The sequence below is a fragment of the Caenorhabditis remanei genome, chromosome II (assembly GCF_010183535.1).
Source record: "Caenorhabditis remanei strain PX506 chromosome II, whole genome shotgun sequence".
Lineage (NCBI taxonomy): Eukaryota > Metazoa > Nematoda > Chromadorea > Rhabditida > Rhabditidae > Caenorhabditis > Caenorhabditis remanei.
In genome coordinates this window covers 16,803,128-16,815,480 of record NC_071329.1, presented here as the reverse complement: position 1 = coordinate 16,815,480, position 12,353 = coordinate 16,803,128, and the positions used below count along the sequence as shown (strand labels likewise).

Sequence of the window (12,353 nt, the reverse complement as noted above, 5' to 3'; positions counted from 1 at the left end):
TGAACGTTCTTTCGACTTGGATTGGCATTTGTTGCACTTCGCGACTTCTTTTTCTTTCGTCAGTTTTCTAATGATAGTTCCACACTGATTACACCTGAAAACACATAATTATGATTTATTTGAGTACCTTGAAACATACTTAAGCGACACGTCGATTTTCATATCGAGAATTTCCACAGGAACTGACATTTGATGGATCATGACGGAATGATGATGATAGCTGAAAGTTAAAATTCAAAATTGAAATCAACACATTCCAATTTTGCAGTAATTGAGCTGGAAATCTATATTGAAAAGTGAACAAAGACAAAGGAGGAAACACGGGTACACAACCCGAACAATATTTGTAATGCATTATAATAAAAATATCGATTCGCAACGGAGCGCACTTTGTCGAATCCGCAAAAACGCTGCAGTGTACTTTACAATACAATATTGACGCACACGTCAGTCTTCACACGCAACCAGACACGGTGACAAATTTCTACACAGTCAATTGCTTCTCCGAGAGGAATAGAGAGTTCAACGGAACACGCTGAATAAAGGAGATGAAGGGGAAAAGATGTGTACAGAGTCAAATAAGAATAAGAGGGAATGAGTTTCCCAAGCGATCCCTGCGCAGATGGACGTAGTCTGTCGTATGGTGATTGATGAGAATGCCATTGAGAATGGCAAAGTGCATCAAATATGAGAACAAATACAACCTCTTTTCATTGACATCTGATGTGATTTACTTGCTCTCTATTTGCGTGAGAACGTTACATCAGACCCCGTCCATCTGCGCAGGGACACTCATTTCATAGTAATCCGAATAAAGGAAATGACACAGCGAAAGCCATGTATCTGTGTACATACGTCATGATGGATTGAATGGTGCTAATGACTTGTTCACTACTGTCTAACAGGTTATTCATCTGGCCTTCTGTCTGCCTATCGAATCTCTCCATTCTAACAAAGGGTATTTTATTAAACACACATTCTCCTCCTATCGTGACATCCCATGACTGTGTAGGCCAACCTTTCTAATTCATTTGCACACACTCATCCATCTTCTACATCCCCTCATTTTCCTTATTGTGCCCTTCTGCATTTTCATGAACAATAGTTCTAAGTTTTTGCTACTTAGTTTTCATTCTGATTTTCTTTTCATATACTCTTTTATTTAAGGTTTTCGAAAAAAAACCATGGGGTCAAAACCATTAGCATACGATAGCTTGAGAGTTGTGCTACAGCATATGGAAGCAAATAAAAGGTAAAAAATCACAAACAAGTCACAACTCTTATCATAACTTTAAGATTTCAACTGGCCTCCAGAATCCCTTCTATTCGTCTGACTGAGAAGGCAGTGCCGTTGAAAATCAACACAATCAGACTGGGCGACAGTGATTTTGAAGTCAATCAAGTTGTATACAGAGTGAGCTTGTATCAAGAATACTCTGATATCAACGAGCCCGAGTCTGTTTACTATCAGAATATGTATGGCTATTTTCAAGATGATATAGATGAATTTGGTTTTGTGAAGAGGTCCGGGCGCCGAACAGTACTACCCGGAGACTTATTGATTGGCCTACCAGGACTAGACGAAGAGGATGATAGAGATGACGAAGAACGAATGCAGCAGTTGGAAAACGAGTTGAAAGAAGAGGAAGGGTGTTTAGAGAAATTTCAAAGTGCAATTCTTCAGCTTGCGGATTCTGAACCTGATAAGGAGAATAAGAATAAGATAAATGGGGAGCACTTTAATCTCCTTAATGACGGTCTCGATCCTTTGCAGTTTGTTGCTGAGAACAAAACTCATCCACGTGCAAGACTCACTTTGAAAACTGCTATGGATGTGTGTTCAGGCGGTATCGAATTGTTGAAAGAGTCACTATCTCCGTTCTATCACCGTCAGGATAATATTCCTCTACCGTACACTCCACTCATTCAAATTTCGATAAGCGGTAAGAGCATTAATCAAGTTCACCGTCTTCCCTATAATATGAAGGTCTTCGAAGCCCAAAAACGACTCGCATTTTTCATATTCGGCAATCGCTCTTGCCCCATAAAAACTGGATCACTGGAACAAGAGTTTTGTGAGATATTCCGGTTACCTGTCGGTGTGAAGTTCCATATTCAAGAACTTCGAATCAATGGAAACATTACAAAAATATACGAATCAGTCAAGCCGATCATCGAAGAAACAAGCTTCCCATTGGCCGTGCTTCAGACGTGTTGTTATCACAATGGGCATCAGAATTACGATCACGAGATAGTGAAGAGTGCTCGAGAACTAGTTATAGGAGAATTTAAACGAGATGTTAGGGAAGTGAACTGGTTCGATTTGTTCACAAGTCTCAATAACAAAATAGTTCATAAAATGTTGGACGACAAGTTTTTCTCGAAAGACGACGGTTGATAGAAAACTGGTCTGAAAACTGTAAAGAAATTGGGACATGTTTCTCATTTGGAATGAATAAGAAGTCAAGAATAAGACAGATATTGGATAGAATCAGGCAAGACGTCGTGGGCGTTGTTACGGTGGACGATAAGTGAGTTCTCAGAATAAACATTTTTTAGTAATGCGCTTTTTTTCCAGATGTGTCATAGTACCAATGAAGTCAGATTCTCAAAGAATCATCCAAATTTCCTACGGAACAAATGATTATGAGTTGGCATCATATAAGCTGAAAATCGAGGTGATTCCAACGAATCTGACATAATTTATGGTTTCTTTTGTTTCAATGTTTCCTTTTTAATTTGTAATCTAATGCTTAATTACTGTCAATTAACCAAACAGCACAACGTAAAAACATCTCAAATAAATGTTTCCGAAAATTATTTCCGTCCCATTATTCCTACTAGTTCTAGTTAAATCAATCATCGAGCATGTAATTTTATTTAACCTAAAAACGTCGTGTTTCAAATAACGTAGTCTACGATGAATACATGCATTATGAGTAACAAATACAAAGAAACATTGAAAGATAACAGAGAAAATAATAAAAAAACCATACAGGTTAGTTTTGGAGATCGAGTGACTTCTGAAGAAGTGCTGCTAGAACTGATGTTTCCATTTGAGAGATGTTTTGAAGTAGAACGGAGCGAATATCAGCGACAGTCTCCACTTCCGACAGACATTTTTCCTGAAGAACTTCGATTCATTCATTTCGAATTCATTGTCTGCACAAACCTTCAAAAGTTTCAATTTATAACGAGTAGACATTTCCAGTTTGGATTTCAATGTCTTTTTGGTGTCTTTCAGAAGAAACTCTTCGCATCTTTTGATAGCAGTCGGCGAGTCATACATATCAGCCAAATGTAGAATTCCATCGACAGTGTAACCTAAAAAAGGAAGTTTCCACTAGGATTTATTGAGATATACCACTTACTATTGATCGAATCTTCTCCATGAATTAGTTCGAGAAAATTCTGAAAGTCTTCCGGATTGATGTCATTGAGAACGATTTCCGATTTTTTTGATTCTTTTCCAAGAAGAAGAGAACCGAAGTATGATGATTGAAGACCGAGGAACTGAAAACATCAAATTGATATCCTGTTTTATAGAAAAGTAAATATTACCATTTTCAACAAATAGAATTTTCTATTCTTCACTACAATCACAACATCCGAAAACTTCTTAATCGATTCGTCGAATTTTCTGAGATCTTCTTTTCCGAAACCAGTCATTTTTGTAATCGTAACATGGGCTTCAATAGTCACTGTGTCCGCGACAATGTATTCCTCATCGAGCTTCTTTCGTGAAATGAAATCTTTCCATTCATATGAACGATCCCACCATAAAAATAGTGCAGTATAATCCAGTTCAAATGTCAAAGATTTTCCATTTTCCGATATAATTTTCAATGCAATTTCTGCCTCAACTTCAGTTTCAACAGTAGGCAAAAAACATGAGAGAGTGAGAGTGAAAAAATCGCCTTTCCGACTCAGATTCAACCGCCTTAAATAAATATTATTCCGACATGTTTAAATGCCACAGCCGTACCAAGAAATATCGAAATGATCTTCGTCCAAACTGACTTCTTCGAAACGTGCAATATTCATAACACCTCCGACAACATTTTTCATCACAAACTTTTTCACTGAAGTTTCCATTTTTGGTGAGGAGTGACAGTGAGTATGGATTCTGAATCTGAAATGAGGAATTGAGTTATCAAAGTGACACGGTATCTGCGTTTTGCCGATGATTAATACATACTTGAACAAAATTGTAACAAAAAGAGAGATTGAGCAATAGACAGTGCAATTAAATATATATATAATTATAAGAAAACGGAAATTGGAGCCCGGAAAATGATACTTTACAAAAGTTCTTATAAGCACGACACTCCGATATTACACTTTTGCATACTTGCAAATTTACGGCCCGGTAGCGAATTTTCAAGGCCCGGCCCGGCCCGAAGACCCGGCTTCAAAAAAAGGTACCTATTTTTCACCAAATTTTTTGAATTTTTTTGAAAATTTACATTAAAAATTTCAATTTTTTGATGAATAACTATCTTTTGATTGAATTCTGAAGTATAGTCAAAAATTCGACATTTTTGGGAAAAAATTCAAATTTTCGTTCAAAATTTCAGTTCAAATTTTACAGCCGGGCCTTGGAAATTCTCCTCACGGCCCGGCCCGGCCCGGCCCGGCCCGTTGCAAGTACGCACTTTTGCGCTGTGTTTAGCGCCCAGTGTTGTTTGAGTTTGAGTTTTTGTTTTTTTTTTCATTTATTGAACGATTCTCTATCATTTTTTAATCGGAGTGTCGCACTGATAAGAGCTTTCAAAAAATCAGCTTCCACTCCTTTTCCGGGCTCTTAAAATTTTTGGGAAATCAATATGCGAAAAGTGCGACAATGAAACACACAGAAATAAACATGTTACGTTATAAATAGAGTAACGTGTCGACCAAATTTTCGATGATTTTTGAATCGAAAATTGATAGATCACAGTCGATAGGTGGTCGAGTCGATGACCAGAAAATGAATGGCGACTCGACGATAAACAAAAAGTCATGATTATCGCCTCAAAATTATCGATGACTATCGACGATCATGATCACTGGTGATTATCGATAATTTATCGACCGGCGATTATCGATAGTCGGTCGACGATTATCGATAATCGTCGATCGTCGCGGCGATCGGCGATTATCGACGATTATCGACGATAATGAGCAAAAATAAAAGACTCCGGAAACGGTTTTAAATGGCTCAAACTGGTCAAAAATGGTGTTTTGATAGATTTTTGAAGCTACTCTATCAATTTACACCAAGAAAAACATTTTTAAACAAAATTATTTCTTTCATTTTTTTTTTGAAAAATTTGAAAAAAAAATTTTCTTTCATTTTTAAATTTTTTTTTGATGGAATCAATAGAGGACTCTTACAAGACTATCAAAACACCATTTTTGACCAGTTTGAGCCATTTAAAACCGTTTCCGGAGTCTTTTATTTTTGCTCATTATCGTCGATAATCGTCGACCGACTATCGATAATCGCCGGTTGATAAATTATCGATAATCATGAGTGATCATGATCGTCGATAGTCATCGATAATTTAGAGATGATAATCATGACTTTTTGATTATCGTCGAGTCTCGACTCATTTTTTGGTCATCGACTAAACTAAAGTTTGATCACATCGACATGATTTTCCCGATTATCGTCGACTCTATCGATGATCATAGCGATCGACACGTTACTCTAGTTATAAATAGATAAATGAGAATGACACTCAACAGTTACGAAATTAAAATTATCAAGGCATTGAAAGAAAAGAAAAAATTTAATCTAGTGAAAACAATGAAAAATAGGAAATGCACGGAGATAACAACAAAACAAAGCAAGTTCTATGCAGCAAATAACAACAAAAAACAGAAATTGAAAACTATGAATAGTTATATCAATGAAGTGCTAGCGATTTCTGAAGAAGTGCTTTCGCGAGAGAAGGATCCATTTCATCGATATTATCAGGCAGGACTGAGCGAATTTCTGCGACTGTTTGGACTTCCGACAGACATTTCTCCTAAATAATGAGAATTTTAGAACATTTTAGATTATCAAAATACCTTCAACGCATTCAAACTATAACGAATAGACATCTCCAGTTTCGACTTCAAAGTTTTATTCGATTTTTCAAGAAGAAATTTCTCGCATCTCTTGATTGCAGTTGGTGCATCATACATATCGGCTAAATGCAGAATTCCATCGATAGTAACGTCTGAAAATGAGAATTCGTTTAAAAAAAAGTAACATGAAATTGATTTTACTATCGATCGCATCTTCTCCGTGGATGAGTTCAAGGAAATTCTGAAAATCTTCTGGATTGATGCCTTCTAGAACAATTTCAGATTTTTGTGACTCGTTGAAATTTCCGAGAAGAAGAGATTTGAAGTATGAAGACTGGAGAGCGAGGAACTGAAACAAGTTTGTCTAGAATATTGAGAAGATTTCTACAAACCATTTTCAATAAATAGAACTTTCTATCCTTCACAACAAACGAAATATCCGAAAGTTCTTCAATCGATTCATCGAATTTTCTCAAATCTTCTTTTCCAAATCCAGTCATTTTCTTTATTATAACACATGCTTCAATAGCCACTTTTTTATCAACAATATACTCCTCATCGAGCTTCTTTCGTGAAATGAAATCTTCCCATTTACACGGGCGAAACAAGTTGAATGGATTCCCAAACTGATAATCCATTTCGACGATTAATGATCTTCCACTAGTCGATATCACTTTCAGCGAAACTTTTGCTTCGATTTCACGCACATTCTGAGCAAATGACATCGGACCTTTGAGAGTGAGTGAAAAGAATTCTGCATTCCGACTCAGACTCAACTCCCTGGAAATAATAATATTTATTTGAGACACATTTATTCAATTCGGTAGTACCAATGAATGTTGAAATGATCTTCGTCGAAACTAACTTCTTTGGAATCTTCAATATTCATAACATCTTCGACAACATGTTTCATTACAAACTCTTTTGTTGAAGTCTCCATTTTTAGTGAGTAAAAGTGAGTGTGGCTTCTGAATCTGAAATGAGAAATTGAGATATCAAAGTGACACGCTTTCGCCAAAATTTTGAAGAATAGAAGAGAGATCGAGCAACACACAGGACAATTAATTAGAAGAACACAGAAATTATAAGAAAACGGAAATTGAAGCCCGTTTATTTAAGTAAATGTTATTTAAATCGCGTTTTCAGCTCAAAATCAATATATGTCAGCATTTTTTATCCTTGATAAATAAAAATAGCGCTTATAAAAAACTTTTTGCAAAAATTCATTGATAAAATGTAACATTCAGAGCGAAAAATAAGTTTTAGTGGGAGAAAAGCCGATTTCCAACTTCAAAAATTAATTACAGTACCCCTCTCGTAAATCCACATTAAAGGCGCACGGCTCAATATTGTCCGTGGGTCCCGCCACTGCTAAAACTTTAATCAAATTTGGTTTCGCGTTTTCAGCTCAAAATCAATGATGAATCAGCATTTTTTACTTTTTAAAAGTAGAAATAGTGTTTTAAAATACTTTTTTTTCAAAAAAATGACGAAAGTCGGCTTGGTGCTCCTTCCAAACCTGCAACTTTTTCCAATTTTTCGTTTGTTGAAGCAGAGATCAAAAGTGAAGTGTGTACGGCAGCCCTTTTTGCTCATTTTTCAACCGCCGACCGAATTCAGTTCTCGCAAATTTCTTAGTTATCGATTTTTTAATTGATTTCGAGTTCCACGAAACCAAAATTCATGAATTAGCATACTCCTGTCTGGCGTGTCGGCGACGCGTTTTTTAGATCAAAAATCTACTTTTCGGCCAATTTTATGCCAAAGATCGTCATGTTTCTCAATTTTTCGATTGGAAACTATCGGAGAGAGAGAGACGCAGAGTTTTTTCTCGCGCCGACTCAGATTTTCACTGTTTTTGCAAATTGCTATGAAAAAATGCGAAAATAAGTCGAAAACTGTACAATTCGGTGTCGGCGCGAGAAAAAAAACTCTGCGTCTCTCTCTCCGATACTCTCTCGTTTGGGTGGGGCGCGGTTGTAAGAGAGGTGGATTGCTAAGTAATATCTCGATTTCAATAAATTTCTACTTTCAGCAAATCAAGATTGGAATCTCCTCCATCATAGAATTCCTCACCAACAACATGAAGACGTTTTTCCGCGAAAAGACCCATTACCGTTCTCAATATGAAGACGATGAGAACGAGGAAGCCGAGAATTCGAACTAATTGATCTCATTTTGAATATTTTACACTTTTTCCCACTCACCCTTGTTCCTTTCTGTACTACACTTGACCCAACATGTGTCTTATCGATTTTCCTCAACAAACACAACATTTTGATATCCCGAAAGCACCGTCCACTATTATATAGTATCCACATGATTATTCACTTTTGGAAATCCCAATTCTTCGTTTTATTATTTATTTTCCTCACAAATAACCTCACCTCTTCAGTTTTTCTGTGCTATAATTTCTGTTTCACTTCGATAAGTTAATTTTTCTGTGTAAAGTTCTCCAAATAAATTATTGTATTTAAGAGAACATTTTCTCTGAAAGAAATATGTTTCAAACAAAAATCTTTTGCGAAATCTCAAGTTTGAAATTCCGCAGCAAGTAGTAAAGTAATTCAGAAGAGAATGAATAAATCTGAAAAATGTTTTTAACAAGTGATTTTTTATTTCCGAACGAAACAACAGGACATGGAATTACCCATCCGCCGGTGGCTGACCGCTCGCTCAAAGTTCGGCCCGGGGACGCGGAGTGGGTCTCGACGCGACTACCGTAGTATAAAACTTTTTTATGACGAAAGTACGGTCAAGAGCCGCCGTAGTTCGAAATTCCGCAACGAGACCCACTCCGCATCCCCGGGCCGAACTTTGAGCGAGTGGTCAGCCACCGGCGGATGGGTAAAAACATTCAAAACAATAACCAGACAAATTATAGTTGGTTATGCATCTGTTCACGAAGAAAAAGTGCAAAAAAAGCGACATTTGGAATTTCAATCTTATTCACGAAACAGTTTAATTCGCTTTGGAAAGAGTTCGTGAATAGAATTGAAATGTCTAATATCGTCTTTTCACTTATTCGCACTCGAATACATACGTAAGCCTAGATCGTTCATTCTTTTGTTGCACAACCAAACGAGACAATCCACTTGATATGCATTCGCTTCTTTCAGAATTTCTCTGAGTTCTTTCATGTCATCTGGAAGAACAACACCATCGCGAAGAAAATCCAGAATCAAGGGGAAGTGTTTCGGGTTTCGATCGATGAAAATGCGTCCGGCCTCATCTTTTTCAAGCTGAAAATAAGAATGGCTCATAAAGATTTTTTAGAATGTTTTGGGTTCGTTAAACCTTAAAGCATGAAGGAAAACGTTTCAACATGCATTTTTTGGTCTGGAAAACTGTTCCGCCGACATTCAGTTTGATGATGTTTGGATCCAATTGTCTGAAATTAATTATTATGATTTCAAAGATGCAGACGTTGAGTAAATACCGTTTGCACAATTCCATCAAACCATCCAATAGATAAAACTGAGCTTCTTGTTGAATTTCTAGAATCTCTTTTTCGGAATCCGGAAGCGTCACATGACCATCTCTCAGAAAATTCAGAATTAATCTGAAGTGAGTTGGGTCACGATCGACAAAAATGCATCCGGATTCGTCTTTTTCGACAGGAATTTCAGTTTCAATCATCACTTTGAGCATTCCATCGAATCTTGTCAACGTGGATTTCGTGGTTTTGAAGATGGTACCACCAATGTCCAGTTTCACAATGTTTCCAGATGCCATCTTTAGAGTGGAATCTGAAAAACAATCGATTTTCTATATTTTTGATAACTGGCGTAGAAAATCAGGCATGTGCCCGGGTGGCGTTGAGCGCCTTGGATTTTTCAAAGTTTGATGAAAAAACGCGAAAATAGAGAATTTGTAAAATCGAGAGACGAGATCTGGCCATTCTTGTGCTGATTAGCTGATTGGAAAGGGGCGGAGTGTCTCGTCGAAAGATGATTGGTCGCTTGAAATTAAGAGTGAGCAGTATTCGTTTTTGGCCGAAGCAAAAACTAGTCCCCTTCGCCTGACATCGTCTCTCGATGTTACACACACTCTCTCTTCTCCCGTTTTCACAGTTTGAATCACCTCAGCGCTCAAAGCGCCTCCATAGCCAGGAATGCGCCAAACTATGTTAACAGAAAATATTTAGTTTCAAATTGAAATAATTTCGAAACTTAATCATCCTATTAAATATTATCTGGGAGCGAAACCCTTCATAATTATATTCAGAACACAAAGAGGAATCAGACAGACTTTTATTTGAAAAAACGTGTTCAGTTATATCAGGTTAATGTGACAGAAAATCAAATAAAATTCGGATTATCGAGAAGAAACGTTTTTGAGGGTTGTCAAGACTAACAAAGATCGAAACCCTTCTCAAGGAGCTCTGCCAAAATAGGTTGATCCAAATCGTGAATGTTTCCAGTAATAGCATTCTTCATATCAGCAAACGACTTGATTTCACTGAAACATTGCTTCTGAAAATTAGTTTTTTCTCAATTCTTTGTGAACTCCAAACTTACCTTCAAAGTATCCAAATTGTATCGAATTGACATTTGTAACTTCTTTTTCAATGTCTTCTTTGATTTTCTGAGAAGAAATTCCTCGCATTTCCGGATTACCAGAGGAGTTTCGTACATGTCGGCCACCATGAGGATTCCCTCGACAGTGTATTCTGAAAATGACTGAATGAATCTTCCTCATAAAACTGAAGATAAATAATACCATCAATAGAATGTTCTCCATAGAGTATTTCGAGGTAATTCTGAAAATCATCCGCATCAATTCCAGTCAATTTGATTTCAGATTTCTTTGACTCTTGGAAATGTCCCATTAAAAGCGAATTGAAATATGGAGAATGTCCAGCGAGGTACTGAAAGATTATATGCAAATTTTGTGAACTTTTTGGTTTCCCCTACTAACCAATTTTGACACGTAGAACTTCTTCTCATTGACAACAAGAATAACATCAGAAAATGATTTCATGTCATCACCGAAACTTTTCAAGTCATTCTTATAGATTCCTGTCATTTCCTTGATTTTCACATGGATCTCAACGGCCAGCTTGTCATCCTCGAGAAAATCTTCTTCCATTTTGTTATATTCGATAAAACGCTTCGGGCCGTACGCAACAAATTCGGTGTTTCCATTTGTATATCCATGGGTATCACTCATCAATTCTGAATGACACTTTCCATTAGTCGAGACCAGTTTGAAATGAGCATCTGATGAAATCAACCATTTCTCGTCACTCAATGATTTAGCACAATGTAAATATAAGCCAAGTTGGTCATCTTCTTCTTTCCACAGACATACTTGCCTGAAATTGATATATTTCTTTTTTTGTTGTTTAAAATCTAACCATGTCACTCCAAAATGTTCTTCTTCTTTGCCAAATTTTACGACTTCTTCCTTCACATCCTGAACATTTGTAAAGACATGCTTCAGCACAAAGCACTTTCCAGTCATTGGCAATATTTGAGATGACTACAAAACTCTAATTACAAACAGAATATACTATTATGTTTCATACTTTTTCATTTGAACACTCTGGCGAAGTGACTGGATTCTCGATGCTGTTTGCCGTCTCTTCAGTTTGTTTCTTCTCGTCAGTGTCTTCTTCGCGTTTCTGCAAAATTTTATCTATTTTTTCTTCAGCCGATCGAAGTTTCTCGACAACTTCTGTGATAGATTTTTCGAGATTATCCTGTTTCTCCAACAACTTTTGACATATATCAGGTACTTTCTCGTTAACCGACTCGGACGAATTATTGGTGATTTTCTGAAAATACTAACAGATGATTAACGACCAATATTCAATTAACTTGCTTCTTCATTTCCATCGGTTTCAATCTTTCGTCGCTCCGTTGCTGAACTACCTTCGTCATTGTTACCTGGCTTCACTTTATCGTTTTCTTCGGACATTTTTCTGGAATATTACATGAAATTATGGTTTTAAAGTCACCAAAAACGACTGAAAACTCTTCAAAGTATACATGAACAATATTGAACGTAAATTTCATCAAGAAATTTCAAATAAAAAATCCGGATTTTTTCGAAAATCTTTCAAAAAATCTTCGATAATTTCTCGAAAGATTCTTCGAAAATCTAATCGCTTTGCTTTCAAAGACACCGCCAGGGACTGATGAGAAGCGGGACAAATCGGGGAAAGTGTGCACAGACGAACGCAAATTTGCGGCGCATTTTCCAAACTGTAGTTGTTTTCCCCGATTGAAAGTCTCTCCCCGGTTTTCGTGGGACCTCTGAAAGCTGGACAGAGAAGTATCACAGAGAATGAA

The 12,353-nt window shown here is 36.8% G+C and overlaps 5 protein-coding genes across 5 annotated transcripts; 2 read left to right on the top strand and 3 right to left on the bottom strand.

Annotated features, from left to right (window-relative positions):
• Nucleotides 1-1,184: 1,184 nt before the first annotated feature.
• Nucleotides 1,185-2,398, top strand: GCK72_007509 (uncharacterized protein; the record flags this gene model as incomplete). Its single annotated transcript, XM_053726264.1, has 2 exons — nucleotides 1,185-1,252; nucleotides 1,297-2,398. 2 exons carry the CDS (start codon nucleotides 1,185-1,187, stop codon nucleotides 2,396-2,398), a joined length of 1,170 nt encoding a protein of 389 aa, XP_053590458.1.
• Nucleotides 2,399-2,451: 53 nt separating this feature from the next.
• Nucleotides 2,452-2,702, top strand: GCK72_007508 (uncharacterized protein; the record flags this gene model as incomplete). Its single annotated transcript, XM_053726263.1, has 2 exons — nucleotides 2,452-2,531; nucleotides 2,579-2,702. The coding sequence occupies 2 exons, from the start codon at nucleotides 2,452-2,454 to the stop codon at nucleotides 2,700-2,702; spliced, it is 204 nt and encodes a 67-aa protein (XP_053590457.1).
• A 297-nt stretch (nucleotides 2,703-2,999) lies between these two features.
• GCK72_007507 (uncharacterized protein) lies at nucleotides 3,000-4,095 on the bottom strand (the record flags this gene model as incomplete). The annotated part of the gene is made up of 5 exons (XM_053726262.1): nucleotides 3,000-3,125; nucleotides 3,173-3,324; nucleotides 3,372-3,513; nucleotides 3,562-3,940; nucleotides 3,986-4,095. 5 exons carry the CDS (start codon nucleotides 4,093-4,095, stop codon nucleotides 3,000-3,002), a joined length of 909 nt encoding a protein of 302 aa, XP_053590456.1.
• Nucleotides 4,096-5,891: 1,796 nt separating this feature from the next.
• GCK72_007506 (uncharacterized protein) lies at nucleotides 5,892-6,997 on the bottom strand (the record flags this gene model as incomplete). Its single annotated transcript, XM_003100083.2, has 5 exons — nucleotides 5,892-6,014; nucleotides 6,058-6,209; nucleotides 6,259-6,406; nucleotides 6,450-6,837; nucleotides 6,888-6,997. 5 exons carry the CDS (start codon nucleotides 6,995-6,997, stop codon nucleotides 5,892-5,894), a joined length of 921 nt encoding a protein of 306 aa, XP_003100131.2.
• Nucleotides 6,998-9,074: 2,077 nt separating this feature from the next.
• GCK72_007505 (uncharacterized protein) lies at nucleotides 9,075-11,942 on the bottom strand (the record flags this gene model as incomplete). Its single annotated transcript, XM_053726261.1, has 10 exons — nucleotides 9,075-9,299; nucleotides 9,355-9,448; nucleotides 9,497-9,806; nucleotides 10,415-10,532; nucleotides 10,578-10,729; nucleotides 10,780-10,927; nucleotides 10,978-11,374; nucleotides 11,417-11,541; nucleotides 11,588-11,836; nucleotides 11,880-11,942. The coding sequence occupies 10 exons, from the start codon at nucleotides 11,940-11,942 to the stop codon at nucleotides 9,075-9,077; spliced, it is 1,881 nt and encodes a 626-aa protein (XP_053590455.1).
• Nucleotides 11,943-12,353: the final 411 nt, after the last annotated feature.